The 21,146-nt window shown below is 44.0% G+C and overlaps 2 protein-coding genes across 4 annotated transcripts in view; one reads left to right on the top strand and one right to left on the bottom strand.

The window, feature by feature from the left end:
* LOC121328648 (coiled-coil domain-containing protein 30-like) overlaps positions 1–12,162 on the top strand; it is a 32,488-nt gene extending 20,326 nt beyond the window's left edge. For all 3 annotated transcript variants that reach the window (XM_041273552.1, XM_041273551.1, XM_041273550.1), the window contains exons 17-28: positions 365–494; positions 866–988; positions 1,662–1,832; positions 3,236–3,445; positions 3,992–4,149; positions 4,426–4,591; positions 4,768–4,889; positions 5,885–6,026; positions 6,177–6,313; positions 7,134–7,251; positions 7,963–8,033; positions 9,406–12,162. In XM_041273552.1, coding sequence (XP_041129486.1) covers positions 365–494; positions 866–988; positions 1,662–1,832; positions 3,236–3,445; positions 3,992–4,149; positions 4,426–4,591; positions 4,768–4,889; positions 5,885–6,026; positions 6,177–6,313; positions 7,134–7,251; positions 7,963–8,033; positions 9,406–9,616 — 1,759 coding nt within the window. In that variant the 3' untranslated portion in view covers positions 9,617–12,162. The remainder of the gene's footprint in view (positions 1–364; positions 495–865; positions 989–1,661; positions 1,833–3,235; positions 3,446–3,991; positions 4,150–4,425; positions 4,592–4,767; positions 4,890–5,884; positions 6,027–6,176; positions 6,314–7,133; positions 7,252–7,962; positions 8,034–9,405) is intronic.
* Positions 12,163–13,249: 1,087 nt separating this feature from the next.
* On the bottom strand, positions 13,250–17,962 carry LOC121328650 (leucine-rich repeat-containing protein 15-like). The gene is made up of 2 exons (XM_041273554.1): positions 17,861–17,962; positions 13,250–16,255 (listed from the first exon to the last, which is right to left on the bottom strand). The coding sequence occupies exons 1-2, from the start codon at positions 17,873–17,875 to the stop codon at positions 15,173–15,175; spliced, it is 1,098 nt and encodes a 365-aa protein (XP_041129488.1). The 5' UTR covers positions 17,876–17,962; the 3' UTR covers positions 13,250–15,172.
* Between the last annotated feature and the right edge of the window lie 3,184 nt (positions 17,963–21,146).

Genomic DNA, 21,146 nt, shown 5'->3' with positions numbered 1-21,146 from the left:
CCTGCAGGAAAGAGACTCTTGTTTGGAGTAGTTTCTTGGTCATTTCATGCAGCTAATATGATTTTATTTGCTCATATTTTAAAATAGACTCGTGTCTGTCAAAAACCGGGGTGGGGAAATGGTTAAAATGCAAACAAATGCATGGGTGAAGATTGAGGGAACTGCATTTAAAAGAATTAGGGTGGACTTGATTGAAGCCTTTAAAATCTTAAAAGCAGTCGACAAAGTTAACCCTGGTGGCCAACACCAGGATGAGACACAAATAAAGGTTGGAGACGCTTCTCCATGCAGAGAGTGCGAGGGTATGGAATTGGGGTACCTCACCATGTTGTTGATGTTGAATGGGCTCCTCTCTCTGTGGCAGGGGGGAGGTGCTGGAGAGCCGTGCCCAGGGGGCCTCCCTGCAGCAGCAACTGAGCGAAAGTGTGCAGGAGCGGCTGACAGTCCAGGAGGAGAGGCAGCGGCTGGGTCTGGAGCTGCAGAGCAATCAAGAGGTGAGCCACAGACTGAGGCAGGGGGCAGGGAGGGAGGCCAGCCCAGAACAGCCCCAGCACAGGCCTTCCCACAGAGTTACGGAGGAGGGAGTCAACCAGGTATGACCCTTGCGGGACTCCACGTTAATAATTCAAAATGTGTGCCAGGAACAATTGGATATTGAACTGTGCTGATTGGTCGTCAAGGGGGCAGTGGAGAGCATTAATTGTGTGTATCTGGAGAAAACTGGAATGCAAGGTTCTGGCAAGCATAAGCATGCAGTGTGCTGTCAGTGTGTCTGCAGTAACGGGCTGTATCTCTTGCCAGTGTGTCTGCAGTAACGTGCTGTGTCTCTGTGTGTGTCTGTAGTAACGTGTCTGTGTGTGTGCAGCTGGTCTCTCTGAAGGTAGAAATGGGTCGCCTGCAGTCCACCCTGGAGGAGGAGCGTCTCCTAGCCAGCCAGCACCAGCTTGCCCTGCAGGCTCAGATAGGGGAGGGGCATGGCAGGGCCAAGGTGAGCATCACATGGGGGAAGGATGCATCTGCAGACAAACTGACGTTGGTGACAGTATTATTTCAGGTTTTGAAAGTACAGAATGCAAATTGCATTTACCTTCATGCTGGCTTGATCATCTCATTTTGATGATACAATATGCATGGGCGCCCATCACAAAGACAGTGTTATCCCAAGATAGTCGCTGTGTAAAGCTGAAAGAGTTCATTTGCACAAGTCTTCACCAAACTTGTATCATACACGCCCAATTTCAGGTAGCATTTGGCTACAATCCTATAACATTATATTCAGATATTGTTTACTTGTTCTTACTTTTGCGCCTACCTTAAAACTACAGAGCTTCAGCTCTTCCTCTCTGAACACTATTAACGTATTGCCTGTGTAATAAATGATTACAAAAGTTTAGCTGTTATAAACTATCCCTTTCAAGAACTGTGTGATTTATAAAGACCCTGTGAATGTGACTGCACTGGTTAACTTATTGGCATGTTTTCTCAAGCAGACTGCTAAAAGGTATTCTCAGATCTGGAATTAAAGCATATTCCCATGTCGTACACATGATACAGGCACGGCATACCAGTGCTCTGTATTAGCAGTGTTGTCAGTTTTGAATTTGAGCACGATCAGAAATCCCCTGAGGTGGTCCTCAGGTAACGCCTTGTCTCTTCTCCAGTCCCAGGAGAGCCTGCTCCAGCAGATGGGGGAGGAGTGTCGGCAGCTGAAACAGGACCTGCAGAGAACGCAGAACCTGTTCTCCTCGGCGGAGAGAGAACTGCGATACGAGAGAGAGAAGAACCTGGACCAGAAGAGACACAGCGCTCTGCTGGAGCAGGAGAACACCAAGGTACAGAGCCCACCGCCTCAGCTTCAGCAGTGCAAGGAACACAACAGCTGGGACTGCCTATTTAAAAAAGACGTATTTCTTTTTCAAACTTGCAATGCACCATCAACTTACTATAACCCTGATCAATGCAGATTCAGACTACACTTTATTCATCCAGCTCACATGTTTTTAAAGGCTGTAAAGAATTTTGACCCACAACAAGTTAGTACAGGACACCCTCGCTATAATGAAACTGTTGGAGTCCAAGACTTTTGTTCGTTATATCGAGGGGTTTGTTGTAGCGAAAGGACAATCAAAATGAACGATAAACTGTTGAAGCAAGTTAATGAGATGGGATTATGAATACAAGTAGAATTACATGTGTCTCATATATGCAGTATTCTGCCCTTGCTTTATCCAATTTGTTTAAGGAAAAAAAAGCAGAAATCCCAAATTGAAGCTGAACTTTTATTCTAAATCAATCTGACAAGAATCGCTTCAAAGTGCACCAAATCTTAATCTAACAAGCAAGAATCCCAAACTGAGCTTTCACCAATCAAAGGAAATACTTGATGCAAAACAACACAAAAAGATTCTTCTTTTTAAACAAAGAAAAGGCAAAACATAAGGTTAAGGTTTTTACCCACAGTGGACTGGAGTTTTCAGTTCTGAAGCATATTTTTCAAGCCAACTTCAGCTCTGTACCTTCCTCATTTCTTTCTGCTTGGCAGCCTCCTCTTGAGGATTGACGATTGCCTTTGCCTGACTGTCTCTGTGGAAACCAGTTTGGGGAGCTGACTGACTAACCCTGCAGGATATGAACCCTGTAACTGCCAAACCAATACCACAAAATGCAAATACAAGATATTTACACATATATAGAGCACCTGTAGTGGTCCATTATACTGTGTGCAGGGTAACCCTAGAGCAGTGGTACTCAACTCTGGCCCTCAATCTGTTCCAGTCCTGCTCTTTATTCTAACCAGATCCTAAATTAGTTAATTGCCTATTAGCAGCTTCAATTAACTACATTAAAACCTGATTGGAGTAAAAACCTGGACTGGATTAGATCTTGAGGGTCAGAGTTGAGTACCAGTGCCCTAGAGTAATGGGTGCAATATTTCAGCGCAGGTACAGTCCAGTAATCTGACACCAACATGCTTTTGCACATTGAAGGAGTAGGGCAGGGGTGGCCAACCCTTCTCCTGGAGAGCTGCAGGGTATTCTGGTTTTTGTTCCAGCTGAGTTCTCAATTACTGAACTGAACCAGTTATTTTCTTAATTGTTCAGCACTAACTTGTTTTCCAGGTCCATTTACCCTGAAAAACTGCAGGATTGTGGCTCTCCAGGACCAGGGTTGGCCTCCCTTGGTGTAGGGCTTGTCAGGATTGGGATAATGGGCTGGTGTGTTTTGTGGTGTGCAGGTGAAAGCTGAGCTGAAGCAGGCGCAATCCCGGCTGGCAGGTGTGGAGCAGGCCAGCGCGTCTCTGAGTGCGGAGCTGGAGAGCAGCCAGCATAGAGGCCGGGAGCTGGAGCTGGAGCTTCTGCACAGAACTGAGAGCGGCCGAGCCCAACTCAGCCTGCAGGAGGAGCTGAGGGCAGAGAGCTCCCGCCTCCTCAGCGCAGACAAGAAGGTGCGCAGCACAGGCACACCCGGGGCTCAGCTTTAACAGCTGCAGCATTTCCAGAGTTTCCTGTGGTTTTTAAAGCAGTCACATGATATGAATAGAATGAGGAAGCCCGTTCAGTCCTGGCACTTGGCATTCCTCTGACAAGCTCACAGGAGCTCTATGCCAGATAAAGGCAGATTTATAGAAAAATGAGAACTCGGTCATTGGAGTAACCAAACCAAGAACCTCTTGGAATGATTGCAAACAGTTTAACACAGGAAGGGAAATGTAAGAAATACCTTAAAATGGTGTTTAAGTTATTTCTAACAATTTCACATTAAGAAAAACAGACACCAGAGTATACTGCCCTGAATGTTGTGGCCGTTAACCACATAGACTGTCCAAAGCTCTTCTAATCATGTGAATGGAAAGGTGTGTGTGTCTCTGATTGTCCCCAGCTGTTCTAATAGTGTGAATTGAAAGCTGTGTGTGTCTGATTGTCCAAAACTGTTCTAATAGTATCAATGGAAAGCTGTGTGTCTGTGCAGTAACCTTGCGGGTGTGTTGCAGGTCTGGGAGCTACAGCAGCAGCTGAAGGGAGCTCAGCACCAGCTGCACCTGGCAGAGACCCGGGTGCAGGAGATGGAGCAGCTGCAGAGAGAGGCTCGAGAGAGCACGGAGAGCCTGGCCACGCTGAGAGGCAGACTCACAGAGGAGCAGCTCTGCAGGTACAAATCGCACACCCGCACATCACACAAACACACCAGCCTGCTAGACACGGTGTTAAAACAAAAGACTGTACCTGCTGCTCCCTGTTTGTTTGTTGCAAGAGCTAGCAAATGCTGGATAGGGAGTCTGGCAGTACTAAAAGTCTTCTTAATGGAGCAAATCCTTTTTGTGCTGCTATCAGTGGGCAGTAACTGAGTGTAGGGTTATACTGGATTGAAAATGAGCCATGCACTGAATGAGTGAATGATCCACCTCTGCTGGTTCTCTCCTCGCAGGAAGCTGCTGGAGCAGAAGGGGGAGGAGCTGCAGCAGCAGCTGCGCTTGCTGAGGAAGAAGGAGGCATCTCTGAGTCGCAGCAACACCGAGCTGAATCACCGGCTGCACCAGCAGGGGGCGCGGTTGAGCGTGCTGGAGGAGGAGCACAGCACAGTAACAGATGAGGTCAGCAGCACTGCATAATCCTATTGGCTAGCAGGACTGGGGGTATCAAAAAGAGTGAAAAGAATACTAGATTAGATTGTTAATTTTATTATTATACTGCCCTTCCTCTTGTTTCTTCCAAATAACCTTAAAAAGGCTTTAGACAGATTTCTTGCTATCGTCTTTCCACTCTGTAGCGCCAGCACAGCCAGAAGACCAATCAGAATCTGTCTGACCAGCTGTTGTCATGCCAACATGAGTCAGAGAGACTCCAGGAGGAGCTCCGGCGAGTTCTGCACCAGCTGGACTCACACGTCAGGTAGAGCGGCGTCGCGCTCAAACACGCTGAACTCAGTCACGCACGCTGGACACACACACGCACACACACATCACTCAAGATCAGCTTGATAGAGGTCTGAAATAAGTTCTCTTAATTGATGTCTTTTTTGTAAAGCACTGTGGCCTTAATAGAGCTCTCAAACATGCCTTCTCTCCAAGTGCAGCAGGTACACCAGAGTGTATCCATCATCCTGTCCCCCTACAGCTCTCAGCCCTCCGTGGCTGGAAGTAATACCATTGTGTGTTCTTTGTGGTATTTCTTATTGATTCATTTTAGTGTGTGGTATGATGGGGCATGTAAATAACAAAGAGACAGTCCAGGCAGTGTTGCAAGTGAAAACAAAGGAGCTTTCTTTACAAAACAAAAAAGGAAACCGCAAGGGGATTGATGTGAAGGATTGAATATATCAAAAAAGTAGTGCGTTGGTTTTCTTTAGCTGTGGTTTCAGTCGGGCTGACGGTAAACTCACTGTTAGTCCTTACTCTTCAGTTGTGTCAGGAAGGACCGAAGTAAAACAGGAAACAAAAACGAACAAACAGTTAGGTCTTACACACAGAAAAGAGTCCCTCCTCCCTCCACAGACTCCTGCTGTGTTTCAAGGACCAACCCTGAGCACAGCATTGCGTCCCCTTTTGTATGCCAGGCCCCACCTCTGTAGCCAGTGGAACACCAATCCCTATAAGACAGGTGTTCTTAACCATCACAGGACTTGAGTGGCAGGGATTTACATACTCGCTCTTTCACCCCTCACCAAGACAGTAAGGTGACTGGGTAAGGGAAACCTTGGGTGATTCAATACCTTCTACTGTCGGGAGTCTGAATTGCAGACTCATTACAAATGCCTACATGTTTTTTTAGAGATTTGTGTGTTCTTGCGTCATACATTCTCTGGTTTATAAGATGAGGAGAACTGATAACCCCCCTGTGGGATCCTGTCAGCCAGGTTTGCTTTTAAAGTGGCCGCTTCTTTTCAGACGGTACAGCGAGAAGCAGGCCAGGCACAAGGCGAAGCTCCGGCGAGCAAAGGAGTTTTTCTTGAGAGAGACCGTGGAGAGAGACGGCAGGATCAGGAAGCTGGAGAAGGATCTGACGCTGGCGAGGAGCCTGGCTAAGAAGGTGAACTGGAAAAGTAACTGTGATCTGTGATTTTATGAATCTTACTTGACGTTGCATTGGTAATGGAGATCCCGTGTGTAAAGTTTAGTGCAAAAAATGAACCCTACTAGGTTAAAGAAAGCTGTGTGTGTTTTTTCATGTGAAATGCAGGAACAGGAATGGATTAGGAAATTGACAGATGTGAATGAGAAACTTCTGGTGGAGAAACGGGAGCTGTTGAGACGTCTGAGTGAAGAGGAGGAGTTGGGACAGACCTGCACTCACACCATCTCCACCAGACAACACAGGTACTGAACCAACCACGCACCACCTCCACCCTGCACAGATACTGAACCACACACCACTTCCACACGGCACAGATACTGAACCACACACCACCTCCACACGGCACAGATACTGAACCACACACCACTTCCACATGGCACAGATACTGATCCACGCACCACCTCCACCCGGCACAGATACTGAACCACGCACCACTTCCACACGGCACAAATACTGAACCACGCACCACTTCCACACGGCACAGATACTGAACCACGCACCACTTCCACCCGGCACAGATACTGAACCACGCACCACCTCCACCCGGCACAGATACTGAACCACGCACCACCTCCACCCGGCACAGATACTGAACCACACACCACTTCCACACGGCACAGATACTGAACCACGCACCACGTCCACACGGCACAGATATTGAACCACGCACCACTTCCACATGGCACAGATACTGAACCACGCACCACCTCCACCCGGCACAGACGCTGAACCACTTCCACACGGCACCTTTACTGAACCACGCACCACCTCCACACGGCACAGATACTGAACCACGCACCACCTCCACAATGCACAGATACTGAACCACTCACCACCTCCACAATGCACAGATACTGAACCACACACCACTTCCACATGGTACAGATACTGAACGACGCACCACCTCCACACGGCACAGACACTGAACCACGCACCACCTCCACACAGTAAAACCCTGAGTAACTGTCGAGTGATTCCTCTGGGTCCCGGTACCCCAGTTTGAGAAGCATTGCTCTATCCAGTGTCGTTTTGAATTGTCCTCTCTTCTTCCTGGTCTCTCAGGTTGAACTGCCTGGAGGAAGAAAACAGGCAGCTCCAGGATAGAACCCTGCGGCTGTCCAATCAGGTCGGAGCGTTGGAGCGCGCTCTGAGGAGTGTCCAGTCTGTCTGCAGTATGGAGGTACAGCAGGTTCCAGCCTCTTGTGAACTAAATGCGTATGTCTGCGTTTCTGTACACTTTAATGGAAACATCCCATCTACGTGCTCTTATCTAGGGTTTGCTTTCATGGCAGTTGGAAGTATCTATTCCTGCTGAGCCTTTCATTGCCTTTTCCTGCCCCCGGGGATATAGTAAAAGTGTTCATATGGGCCTGTGTCTGTTAGTCTTTAAGTCACACTTAAAATTTTACATATATCTAGAGAATCAATTATTCGTTTGGCATGCACTTGGTAAATAAGTTATTTAGCATATGTTTTATCAGCAGTATCAGAATTTGGTCTCCATTAATCTTTGAAAGTACATACAACACAGTGTAAGAAAACTTTGGTGGGATCTACAGTCTCTGAACTAATTGTCTCTGTTCAATACTAAACGAACTCTGGCTACTCACCTGCCTGTCGACGGTTTCGACTCTCACTCACTCTTCGGTATCCAACCCTGGTTCTGGTTCTGACTCACTCACTCACTCACTCTGTGCTGAGGGTCTTGATCATGGTGGGTAAATGGTTAGGGTGGACATGTGACGGGCGGATACACAACGGTTTACTGTACTGCCCTCCTGACAGGATTATACAGCCCTGCATGGACCAGATTAAAATCTCAGTTTAAAGATTGTTTCTAATACTAGAGTCAAATGTGTGATTTAGCCACATGTCCCTGGTTCTCTTCTAGGAGATCAAAAAAGCCTTTCCCACTGAGAGCCTGCTTTTGAACGGCAGCCTTCTGCAGTCCAGCAACACCAGGTGAGAAGCATACAGCTCTGGAACAGACACCCATTGCAGTGTGACTGAGCCTCAGACTGCGTTTCAACTGGGACTCCCGCATCTTTCCAGTAGAATTCTAGAACTGTGAGTGAGTCTCTGAGTGTGGGAATGTCTGTGGGGGAGTGTCTGTGGGGAGTGTCTGTGGGTGTCTGTTTCCATTGATGCACAGCAAGGATTTCCAAGGTTTGCCAGGTTTGGAAAAAGCACTGAAACGCTCTTTTGATTTCAGCAGCTAGCCGTGGGCAGCCGAAGCCTGTAGTGCCGGGGAGTAGAAACAAAGTCCTGGTTACATGTTCTGTGCCTGGCAACTGGAAGTGATGAGCAACTTCTGAGCACCTTAAACACAGACTTATAAAAAAATAAAATGATATCAAACATCATAAAATAAAACTATGAAAATGTGATTTGAATCGCCTCACTCTTTAATGATTGTTAACTGTGTGGATCTGAAGAGTTAATGTCAGTGCACCGCGTCTGGTATGCACTATAAACATGAGACTCTGTCAGCGTAAACATGTCTCTAGGGTGTAACTGATACTTGGCCATTGTATTCATTTTTATATGCCTGCCACCGAGCTGTTATCAAGTTTAAAGTGGTCTCTTGTGTATTCTTTGTTTTGACACATAGTTCGTTACATGAAAAATGTATTCTGAGAAACGGGAGAGGCTGGGAAGTCTAAAAATCAAAAGAAGTAGCCTGTGTATAAATTTTACTTTTTATAGCTTTATTGTTTAAACAACATAATTGCCATAGCTATACTTTATGAGGACACAGTTAGAAATGACGTGGAGATAGACTTGAGACACAGGGTAGGACACCATTTTTTACAGAGAGTGGTGAGGGTGTGGAATGGGTTACCTAGTCAAGTGTCGTGGAACTTTTCAGGTCCGCAACTAAAAGAGCCAACTGCATCAGGTATTCAGAGATATAAAGTTTTATTAGTTTGCGCAAACGAGAACAGCTCAACAGTGTTAGGAAGCCCGAGCAGTATGTTCTGACATACAGAGTTAGTATACAGTTATTATACCTTTACAGAGAGACAGGGTGGTTTCCCTTTCAACCATTAAGCTATAAGCAATAAGCTTCAATTGGTTTTCAGCTACACGTACCTGCAGTTTAATACATTTACTTTATTTCTATAAACTTAATAGATCATGAACTCAAAATGCTTTAAAGCATATAACTCAGTGAATAATTGAGTAGCAACAAACAGGTACAGGAATGGTTCTATGCAATTATTCCCCTACACGTCACCGTGAATCACTGTGATCAACCCAACCAATGACACATGTTTAAACTAGAAGTCTTTTTCAATGTCTTCAAATTCTAATCTAGTAATTCTTTCTGCAGTCTGACCGCAGGGATGTGTGACACTCTGGGGATCCTGGATGCAATCCGCAGGGTGAAGGCCAGCGAGCCGCCTGAGAGCCTCAAGTCCTCCTTCTCCACCCTCCGCTCCCAGCCCTCTGACATCGGATACCTGAACGTGAGCTTCCCCTCAGCCAGGCCAGGCTCCCATGACCCCGACGAGAGTCCAAGCCTGGGCAGTGACGAGGTGTGAGCCCCCTGGAGGGACAGCTGCCAGGGTACTAGGGACCAGGAGGGACAGCGGGCAGGCAGGAGGGACAGCGGGCAGGCAGGAGGGGCACCAGGCAGGCAGGAGGGACACAACGGGGAGGCAGGAGGGACCAGGTGGGACAGCGGGCAGGCAAGAGGGGCACCGGGCAGGCAGGCCTGTCTCTCCCAGACCTTCTCAACTCCAGGCTGGAAATCGGCTCCCCTGGGCTGGAAATAAAGCTGACAGGAGCCAAGCCAGTGGTCAGTTACTGTGGACTCTTGAGTTTCACTTCCACGACAATCTGCCCTAATTAGTGTTGAGAGAAATGTAATGAGCCAGTCCAGCTAAAGGAATTAGTAAAGATATGCTTGCTGTATAAAAACTGTATGCAATTTAGGAGACTCTACTATGTATAATGAAACTGACATAACCGTTGTCGAAGCAGCAAATCAGCAGAACACGCCAGGCATGCCCAGAATAGCTCCTGCCTTTTAGACAGGTGTTATATTTAAATGATCATGATGAGAAATTCTGTGTTTCTATATTTTAAATGTTGGGACAATCTGTGTGACTCCCAGTGTTTGTACAGGGAGTCATTTCTGTTGGACTAAACTGAAGCACTTTCAGCAGATAGGAGAAACTGCCTGCCCAGATTTACAAGTATTGAGAAGAAGGATCTGTTATTAATCAAGTGATTAACAGTCCAGCTTTATGACTGATTAGAAAGGCAGTAGTAGCCGTGTAAAAACAAGATAAGAAGCATTATGGCATGAGACGTTCTGTGAACTTTCATGCCTTGTTGATATCTTCATTGATCATGTTTAGAAATGCTTTTTAATAGATCCTAGTTTTTATTTCCAGAAAAGTTACAATGAGAAGTGTTCTTAATTTTCATATCACAAAACTGCCGATATCAGATTTCATCCTATCATGAACTGCTACCACTGCTTCCCCTCTATTTATTCAAAACATGCTTGTGTTTTTGGACTGAAATAGCAGTGTGTTGCCCCAGTCACAACTGTAATAAGGATACATTTCAGATATGATAAATAGGAAACAGAAAAACACCTATGAAATACAATCAAACCCACCTAATATCACTCCAGTAGATGCCACCCTCTGGTATTATCACCCCGTTGAAATGCCCCAAACACTAGAATATAAGGTGAGTCAATGGGGACAAGCTCCTGATAACAATAAGCCAGTTTATGTGTTGGTTTGTTTCACATGAATGAACAGTGCTTGTGAAACTTGGCAGGGAATGCTCGTGAAAATGTCCCAAAAAACAGTCTCAGTAGTCCGTTGGAGTGATGAAGAGACTCGGGTGTTAATACCCATAAGGGAAGAGGATATGATGAATCAGCTTGATACAGTGCACAACACCAACATTGTTTAACCCACTCTCAAAATAAAATGTGTGGAATTTTTGTGACTTATTTCAACAATACTATTCAGTATTGCAATTCTTTATTTAGCAGAAGCAGTCATACAAGTACAGCACAAATGAGGATGCTGGATCTGGTATAACGAGATACAAAATAAGCTAATGAAACAAAAATGTGATGCAAAATAAAAGTACAGAAATAAAGATAGCCGTGCATCTCTAATAGCAGGACCCTCTTTATATCGCTGTTGTGCAGTTGTTGCTGGCGGCTGAGGTAGCTGTTCCTCTGCCTGGACTCCTCCTTACGGTCCTGGCACAGATTGTGCAGGATACAGCAGGCAGTAATAATTTGGGGAACAAACTCATGGTTCACTTCAGTACACTTCAGTAGTATCCGCCCCTCCCTTTCAGTAGCCCAAACGCCTGTTCAACCACCACTGAGATTTGGCCCAGTTTATTATAATAAAATAGCCCCCCACCCACAGATGAAAAGCAATGTGGTCAACAACACTAAAACAAAGTATTACAAAAACAGGCGCTATCCATCAGCAAATCAGACCTTTAATAACCATTTAAGTCAAACACGATGCCACGTGGATTCTTTCTCGTGAAACTGTTCTCTGATCAAGTAAACGGTATTTTGGGGACTTTCACTGTTAACAGCACAAGAATCTAAGTGGGCTGTCAGCATGGCTAATTTAAATCTGCCCCCCCCTCTCCCTCGCCTTCATTTGCATAGTGTTCGGGGAGAAGTAAGCGTTTCAAAGGGAAATGAGGGACCTTGGATGTAAACACAAAAAGACACCATTTATTTATTGAGAAACAGATGTCTCGAGAAAAGTCAAACACATGTAACTTGACCTATTGTCCTTTCAGCTTGTGTCAAACTGGTTAATACCCCACACACTCCTCAGTCATGCAAGTGATTATTCAGCAAAAGCATAAGATTCAAAGTAATAAAATGTCTTGATATATAACACATGGTGCACAGTATAAGAGAGAGCATATTTGTGCATATTTACAGCTTTCAATTTGAATTATTACAAAGTACACTTTAAATAGACTATGCAGCTATGGCCCAAAGTGTTGCGTCACCCTATAGAATTATGAAATCGAATGAAACCTGCTGAATAATGTTACGTTAACATGTTTAACTAACTACCGCTTTGCAGTTTTCCAATATACTTGACAAAAAACTGACAAAAATAGAAAAATGTGACATTTGGAAATCTAACAAGAAATACGGTGCTACTATCGTGGCTTCCGGTAGAGTTTTGTGAAATCATTTTGTAGTTTATTTTGAGTACATAATATTAAATAAAAGATCTCAATCTATAAAGGGAAGCACAGAAGCTGCAGGGTAGGTTATTGTGCAGCCCAAGTCTAGTCTTGTGTTTTAATTGAAAGTAGTGTGCACGAGGGGAGGGTCTTACAGTAACTGAGGGAGGAAATTGCTTGATAGTCATCAATAAATGATTGCAGAACTTTTGTATGGCATTTTTTTAATAATGCATGAATCATCACCCTTGTGCGTTCCAGGCTGTCTCCAGTCATCCTGTCGCCACCACAGTGAACCCATTATCAGTGTTGGCTCAGCTTAGAAATATCCTCTAAATGATATTAAAACAAGCCCACAATAAAACACGAGTAGAGTAGAGACTGGAGTAGGGAGTACACTACAGCACTATGTGTGTGCAGATTGGAGGTTGTTATCTACACAGTGTGTTTGAATGTAGATGTGCCTTGACTGATGCTGACACTGAAAGTACCATTGGGACAGCACGTGTCAGTTAACTTGGATATCATGTAAAATATCTCACTAACCAGTACAGGCAGTTATTGTTCTGTCACTTGGATTCATCACTTTTGGGTTGGAGGGCCTGCTTAAACATCAACCTTTTTCTTAATTAGAAACATTTTGTAAGAATAGAAAACGATCAGGCTGTTAGGATTGAAATAATGCACTGTCATGATCAAGTCGGGTGAGATTAGCTTCTGACCTGCCTTCATGCTATTGAGAAGATGTCTTTATGTCTTCAGCATGATGAAAATATTCAGCACATGATAACATGAGACTTGTTTCAATTGGATTTCCAGCAGTGCTGTTTGCACCTCAATGTCTTTTCTAAAGAAGTTCTCATTGCAGTGTATATGATACTTTCCACTGTCCTTTGCATGCTCATGTGTCAGTGTAGGTGCAATGTGAATACACTGTATTAGAGGGTTAATCATTACCTGAATGCTGGACAATGTCAGTGTAATGGGAGATTTATTTCAGGAAGACAAACCATGACACTTTCCTGGAGCATGATTAAACAGTTTGGAGAACCCAAAGACATTGGGCACAATTTGTTTGAGCACGCAGGATATGTGGCAGACCATGGTGGGCCAATCCTTGTGAAAGCAATAAGTTTAAGCTCTCTCAAAGAACAGCTTGCTGTGGGAATGATGTATCTAAGGTAGCTTCTGCATTCTTCTTCTTTACATTCACTTTGCATAATTTTCTGTTTTAGTCGTCTCATCCTGGTGACTTTGAGAAAATCAATAGAATCCTGTCTCGACTCCACATCAGGTACACCAAAGTGTTACCAAACTTGGATCTAAGCTGTACATTAGATATGATAGCTGTGGTATTTCTTACCCATATCAAGTTGCCCTTTAATATCAGTTTGACACGTTGATGAGCTTGGTCTAGGCCGTGAATTGATTCTTCAGCTCTGTAATCCAATGTGATTAAACTGGGAAAGCTGTTGAGGTGTTTCCTGCTTGTTCCTACTGTAACATATTTGAGGTAAGACGCACAAAAATAAAACTTTAAGTAGTTTACTGAGATTAAAATTTTGGAAAATGTAAAAACAGCTTACTTTTTTTTGTATTAAAATTGCTGCAATTTTAGTTTTGGCAGACCCTATAACATCAGGATAGACGTGAGATTCATATGTGATCCGCCAGACCTTATTTGTCACTCAAATCAATCTATAAACATCTGTTCTAGAGCAACAAAGAGAAAGTGAAGTTTTTACTGCAAAGCTGATAGTTAGGAAAATGAATCCACTAATGTTTCTGAAGTGGTGCTGTTGAGGTGAGAACAGGCTGGCTGCTCTATTACTGTCCCTCACTGTATGATACTTTGTGTTTAAGATATTGCTTTTCAAGTACACAGAGCTAATAAAACCACGCTAATCTGTATTACCATCATTTCATAGATCTTACATTTCCTACACTCAATTTTACAACATGTATATTTAATAATTTTTAAAATAACTGCTGTATTAGTTAACAAAAAATAGATTAAACAGCTTGACGTATTTGATGGCAATAATATTAGGTAAGATTCACAGGGGTTATTTTGTAAGCTGAGTGCTTTAAGGGAATCGTGATTAAACTCTCAGTCTAAGGGCAGCACACTGCTTCTGTGTTATTTTTTGTTTGAATGTTATAAATATGATTGTATTGTGTATAAGTAAAAGCAAGAAATATGCTAAAAAGCTTGCGGCTAAATATGGTTTTAAAAGTATTTAGTTTTTAGTTTGACCCAAAACCTAAAGGTTTTACGTTTTTGTACACTACAAAAGTGATGTTATGATCTGGTGTTATTGTATGTAATATTTTACTGTGTTTAATGTTTCTCCATTGTACTGTTTTCTATCATATGTTATGCAATGTTAAAACAAGAACATATACTTTGTATTTTTATAAATAAAAATATATACTCTTTTTTTCTAACCTCTTTTGTTGAATAATGCTTGAACACTTGGAAAAAATCCCCCTCTCTATTCTATGAAAACAATTCACCCATGACATTCTATTGTATGTTTAGTGTTCAGTGGCTACCTCTTATCATGTTGACACACTCTTTGCTATGCCAGAAAATACACTCTTAACTTAGAGGTAGCCACTGAACACTTTAAAACACGAGTCATTAAATTGAAATAAAAGACAAAAAATTGATATAATAAAATGTTTGTATTTAATATGTTTATATAGAGTGTGTTGTGTTTTAAAAATGTATAAAGCTTTGCCAGATCTACGCTGCCAGCAAAGCTGTAAGTGTAGTTGCTTAATGCATTGACTTATCATTCATTTGAACAGGTACGTTCTCTGACTCATTTTATAATGCAACCAGCAGCAGCTGCCAATGGAAACACTGGCATGAGTTTCTTACATGATTTTTCTCAGCAGTGGGACAAGTCTGCATCCGTGAGATTTGCCATGGACAGCCCCCTGACTTGCGTGGGGCTGTCGCACATCACTGCCCCGCCGCTCTGCAGACCTCGACTCTTTACCAGTTGCCTGTGATCACGAACCCACCCCCGCATATAACTGCTGCTGCAGTCACACCTCCAGGGGTTGTCATAGAGGGTCACAGTGCTCAGCTTCGGCAGGTTGTCAAAGAATCCTGAGGGCAGAACCTCAAGCTGGTTTCCGTTGAGCTTCACGGTTTGAAGGTCTGGCAGAGGCTGGAGCTGCCCTGCGTGGAGACTCTGCAGCTGATTGCTGTACAGGTACAGGTGCTTGATTTGAGTTTGCTGGAAAAGGTTCACAGGTAAGTGCCGGAGAGAGTTATTAGCCAGGGTGAGCCAATAGAGGTCATGGAGACCCCTGAATATTGACTCTGGGAGCTGGGCAAGCTGATTGTTGTTCAGAGCGCAAACATAGAGCGAATGTAGGGGCCGGAAGAGGTCCTTGTGGAGGGAAGTGAGCTTGTTCGAGGACAGAGACAGGACTCTGAGTTCCTGGAGGTTCTGGAAGGAGTATGGGGAGAGATTCTGCAGTCTGTTACCTGATAAGACCAGTGTTTTGAGTTTCACCAAAGGAGCGAACACAGCGTTTGAGAAATGAGTCAGCTTATTCCCGCTCAGGTGTAGCCGCTCCAGCTTGGGCACTGGTGTGAATATGTGATCTGGGAGTGACGTGATGCAATTCCCATAGAGAAAGAGCACAATGAGCTGGGATTGCGAGGAAAAGAGACCGACAGGCAGGGTCGCCAGCCGATTCCTCTGGAGGTGGAGGGTTTGAAGCTGAGTGAAGTTCACAAAGGAATCAGACGGCAGATGATCCAAGGAGTTGTTCTTCAGGATCAGGGTCTCCACCTCTTTCGGGATGCCTGACGGGAGTGAATAAAGCCCCCTGCCCTCACAGTCTCCCGTTGGAACACCGGCTTTATCCTCACACCGGCACTCATGTGGACAGGCATTAAGGCTTTCGAATGAAAGCAGTAGGATCGAAATGGTGAACCCCCACATCACTGTGCAGTCCTGTGAACACAGTAATCTGCTGTTAGGTCATCACTACAATCACTAATAATACATTTTGACAGCTCCATTTTCTTTTTTCTGCCCCACTAGGACTGGATAATGCAAATAATGAATTATGACTTGTGTCGTTATGGAACTCACAAAAGCACACTGCTTCAGCGAAAGTTCTCTCTCTTTCCCCTTTTTTTTTTTTTTTTTACCTGACACAGTTCTAACCACATCTACCATTAGCGGCCTTGTCATAATGAAGGGTGCTGCTGTTAACACATAGCTCTCACAGGATGGTGCTATCATGTCTCACTGTCTACTAGGTCTACTTTCTTACATCCATTATCATTAACCTCTTAATCCTTTACAGAGTTGTGGTGAGAGCCTACCCTGGCAGACACAGGGTGCAAAGCAGGACTACACCCTGGATGGGATGCTAGTCCATTGCACAGCACTACCCACACCAAGGGCAATTTCAAGTGACCACTCAACCTGACCAGCATGTCTTTGGATTGTAAGAGGAAACCCGAGTACCTGGAGAAAACCCCCACAAGAACACAGGGAGAACATGCAAACTCCACACAGACAGACCCCCTAGGCCAGATTTGAACCCAGGACTCTGGTGCTGTGAGGCAGCAACGCTAACCACCACACCACCGTGCCACCCTGTTTTCTTACAGTTGTACCTTATAGCTTATATTCAACCATTTAAAGCTCTGTTTAATCAAAAGTAATCTACATTTCACTAGCACACACAGGAGCTGTGATGTGTTCTCAGACAGATCGAATCTAAAACAAAGTGACTCAGAGCAGTTAAATGAACTGTATAACCATTACTGCAATCCTTATCAAGCATGTATACCTTATTGTGGGACCACCTTTTATAGTTAAAAAATACAAAACAATGGGATTGTTAAAAAGCTCAATCTGGTTATGATAACACTATGTAACACAATTTTTGTTCCTGGGTAGTAAGTGTTATTTCCTAATTGCTTATGCCTCAAAAGTATAGAAAATGGCTATTATTCCCCACAAACTTTGCTTTTGTGACCAGGACAGGTACATTTCAAAATATCACTATTTCCAATGAGAAAACGGGCGAATTTGTGTCTTTTCGTTCACATAAAGTCAGAAAAAAACAACATATGAATCCAAATTAACATGTATTTATACTAAAGTAATACAAAGATGACTACAAAAGGTTTAGAAGTGAGTAGTTTTTCGAGATCTACGATTATACTGTAAATTTACAGTATAATCGTAAATCTCGAAAAACTACTCACTTCTAAATCTTTTGTAAAAAAATTGCAATGATTGTACTTCTTATGAAGGTTGCTAGCGACAGCAGATAAAAGTCTTCTCTTGATCCCCAGCACATCATAAGAGTCCCCACCCTGCCCCCAGTGAGACTCAGACAGAGCCTGTGTGTCTATCCAGGCCATGGCCTCATACAGGGGCTCCCAGCTGACTCCACAATGAACCGACTTTGGATCAGTACCAACCTGAAGGAATGGGAGGTACTGTAAACGGTACTGATTATGATGTATTCAATAGCAAACCCACCGAACCACCCAGGCAGGCTAGTGTCTTTCTGTTTATAAAACGAAGAGAACTCACCTTGCTGTGGTGCATAGCAGCGTAGAGCTAGAAGAAGAAATAATCTGCCAGTTCACTCTTCTCGTAAACAGCCCTAAGGACTGGCATATTTTCAGGGAAGGCGGGCAGAGTAAACAGTTACTTTAAATGAGTGACTCTGATTTTACTGGAAATGGACATGACAGGTTGAGCAACAGCACACTGTTTGTGAAAGTTCGTACAAGAATACCAGTCATTCCTGCTATGCTCCAAAACCAAACATTCTGTATTTTGGCATGAACACAGAACAGTTTAAAGTAACTGAAACTAGTGTTTATGGATGTGTAGATGATGACATTCTGCATAAAGTATTAATTATGTATTTGATTATAAGTTTCTTTAAAGTTTTAATACTTTGATACAGCTTAAAGCACATGTAACTAGCTAAGCAAGATGTTTGCAGTCTCGTAGCTTGGTGTCTGGGCAGAGAGCCAAAGTTAGCAAGTGTCTAATCAAGATGTGTGGAGGAGTGGAGACACAGTGTGAAAACAGAACACAACCAACAAAGGACTAGTTTGAAACATTTTCTAACAGATTAGGTTAAGTAAGTCTGTAAAATGCTTAATTGTGACCACTATAGAATGTTATAGATTTGGGCGAGTTTCCCCCCTTACCAGGAGGTGTGTTGATGGTGTGTGATAACAGGGTGGATCCATACTGCTTGGAAGAGTGCAAGCAATGGGGTGGAAATGTTAATATATTCATAGTGTTTAATGTAATTTTTTTGTTTGAATCGTTGGTCAATTATTTGCTTTGACACCACGGACGTCTGTGTTATGATGCAAACGTATACATTAGGGCATGCTCTGACCTGCGCGTCTTTGCTTGCTTGTATCCAATGTTCATACGATTGTATTAACATTATTTTCTTTTACATTTATTCATTTATTTTTGATTAAAAAAATCATTTGTCAAATTTATTTCCCTACAGATGACTCAAAACACATATTGGCTTGTTATTGGTGTAAATCTTGCATATAGTTGAAAATGTCACCCAAAGTGTTTATCAGTATAACCCCATTGGATGCCCGCGGGACCTGGAGGAAAAGGGGAGAGGGTTAGGAGAAAGGCAAATAGATTAGAGCCTCGCTGAGGCCAAAGCGTACAAGCTGCGAAAGAACAGGTATGGCCGGGGGTCCACGATGACCTACAAGGAACCTGGGACGCGAAGCCAGGCCCGGCCTGTGGAGTGAGACTCACTTCCCCCACCCCAGAGGGAGCCCTGTGCGGACAATGCGGTGAAGAAAAGAAGAGGAGGAGGAGGAGGACCAACAAAGAATGTAAGACAAGAGTAGGAAATAGTGCACAGCTTAAATAGGGAAGAGAGAGAGATGACAGATGGTACAGCCAGAGCGGATCCCCGGTGCTGCACAAACCCCACCCAGAAACCGCCAAGAGCACAATGCCAGTTATTGGAAGCAGCTGGGGGGGCAGCTGCTGAGTCACCCCCCCACCCGAAAGCAGATATACCGAAAATGCGTCCGCTTCCCTTTCCCCAGCTGAATATGATCAGAAAGAACAGGACGCTGTGGTTTCGGGATAACTGGCTGAGAAAGAGAGAGGAAAGCAGGTGAGTGTCTTTTACGGAGTCCCCCGAACTAAGCGATAAGGATACATAAGAAAGTTTACGAAGCCTGCCTGGTTCCTAGCAGCTGATTGATCTCAAAACTTTATAAAGTGGGTTTCTTAAAGGATCCCAATGATTCTGCCTCAACAACATGACTAAGTAGCTCATTCCACACCCTCACCAGTCTCTGTGTGAAGAAGTGTCTCCTTCCCTCTTTCCTAAATCTAGCTCCACTTAATTTCCACCTGTGTCCTGTGTTTCTGTACTGCCCTAAAGTAATAGTTTGGATAAAATGAAACGTTTTCTGACAGGTGGAATCGGTGCGATTTACAGAAAGGTGGCAAAGTCACTATTCAGTATTTAAATGAGAAACCTATATGTTAATGATGCAAATGACAGTTTTACATCAGTTCAGGATTTCAATCAATGGACAGTTGGGATTGAAAGGTAGTAAAGGCAGAGAAAAACAAAACAGCTGTGTGTTTCAGGAGATACAGAGAAAGAAGAGAAGATAGTAGAACATAATAATACAGCAAAGAGAAAAAAAAAGTTAAAAGTTAGAGAGCTAAGTATTATTATTTTTTTGTTTTTTAGTGAGCAATTATTATTTTTATTTATTTTTCCCCATTTTGAAATGTCCAATTATGTTTTTATTCCTCACCGCAGTGGGTGCCCACACAGCACAGACATTCTGAGGGTGTATGAGCGTCCTCTGATCTGACATGCGTAATGCCACATTCACTTTTATGCCCAACAATCCAAAGCAGAGTTAGGCGGGCTACCGATCCTGGAGAACAGAGATCAGCCCTGCCTCTTATCCACTCTGAATGTGCTCGGTGTCTGGCCAGTAGGTTCGCTGTTGTGTGATGAGGAGAAACAGTCCTTGCCGGCTTCCCATCCCCCACCCCGGGAGCGTCAGAGCCAATGTGACGGCCCCTTCGGAATTCCCAGCACAGCTCGGCTTCTTTGCACAGCCTGGATGTGAGCCGGCACCATCCCAGCGGCAGCACTTCAACTGGAAGAGCCACTTGGGGACCCCAGAGAGCTAATTTTACTGTCATTTTCTAAATGTATGTTCTTTTATTAATAATAATCCCCCAAGCGTTGAGTCATCTTCAAATTAGACAAATTTGCTAATTATCCTTATCTAGGTCATGAAACATGAGGTTTCGTCTCTCTGCTTCCAGTTTTAACCAGTTCTGTATTCACTTGTATGTACTATCTTGTATACCCACGGATTGCAGCTTGAGGATTAGCCTTTCATGTGACACTTTGTCAAAGGCTTTTTATTGTGGGTTGGAATGGACCTGGTGAGCAAGTGCTCGATGTGCATGGTTTGGGGCGGTCGATGGGCGGCCAGGATGACGTTGTGCAGCAGCAGACTTTCCTGACGATACGTCACAATAATGTTCTGCACATACCCATTCAAAAGTCCAACATCTCTGACAATCTGCCTGAGAAGAACCACATATCAGAACTCCTTCAGCGCTCTATGAGGCACTGATCCTCATCAGCGTGGAAGAGGGAGCCTCTGAATTAGCACTTTCCAGGGTGGCCTGGCTCTTCCACTTGGATATTAAAGGGTCCTGTAGTTTCCAGACTGTTCCCAAGGGGATGGTCCTGATACCTCTGATGGATGTTGGTCTATGTTGCAGGTGTACTGTCTGTCTGTACAATATGTCACACTTTGGGGTTTTTCTT

Source organism: Polyodon spathula, chromosome 16, assembly GCF_017654505.1.
Source record: "Polyodon spathula isolate WHYD16114869_AA chromosome 16, ASM1765450v1, whole genome shotgun sequence".
NCBI classification, from domain to species: domain Eukaryota; kingdom Metazoa; phylum Chordata; class Actinopteri; order Acipenseriformes; family Polyodontidae; genus Polyodon; species Polyodon spathula.
The sequence above is the reverse complement of the archived record's forward strand: the minus strand, read 5'-3'. Positions and strand labels throughout refer to the sequence as shown.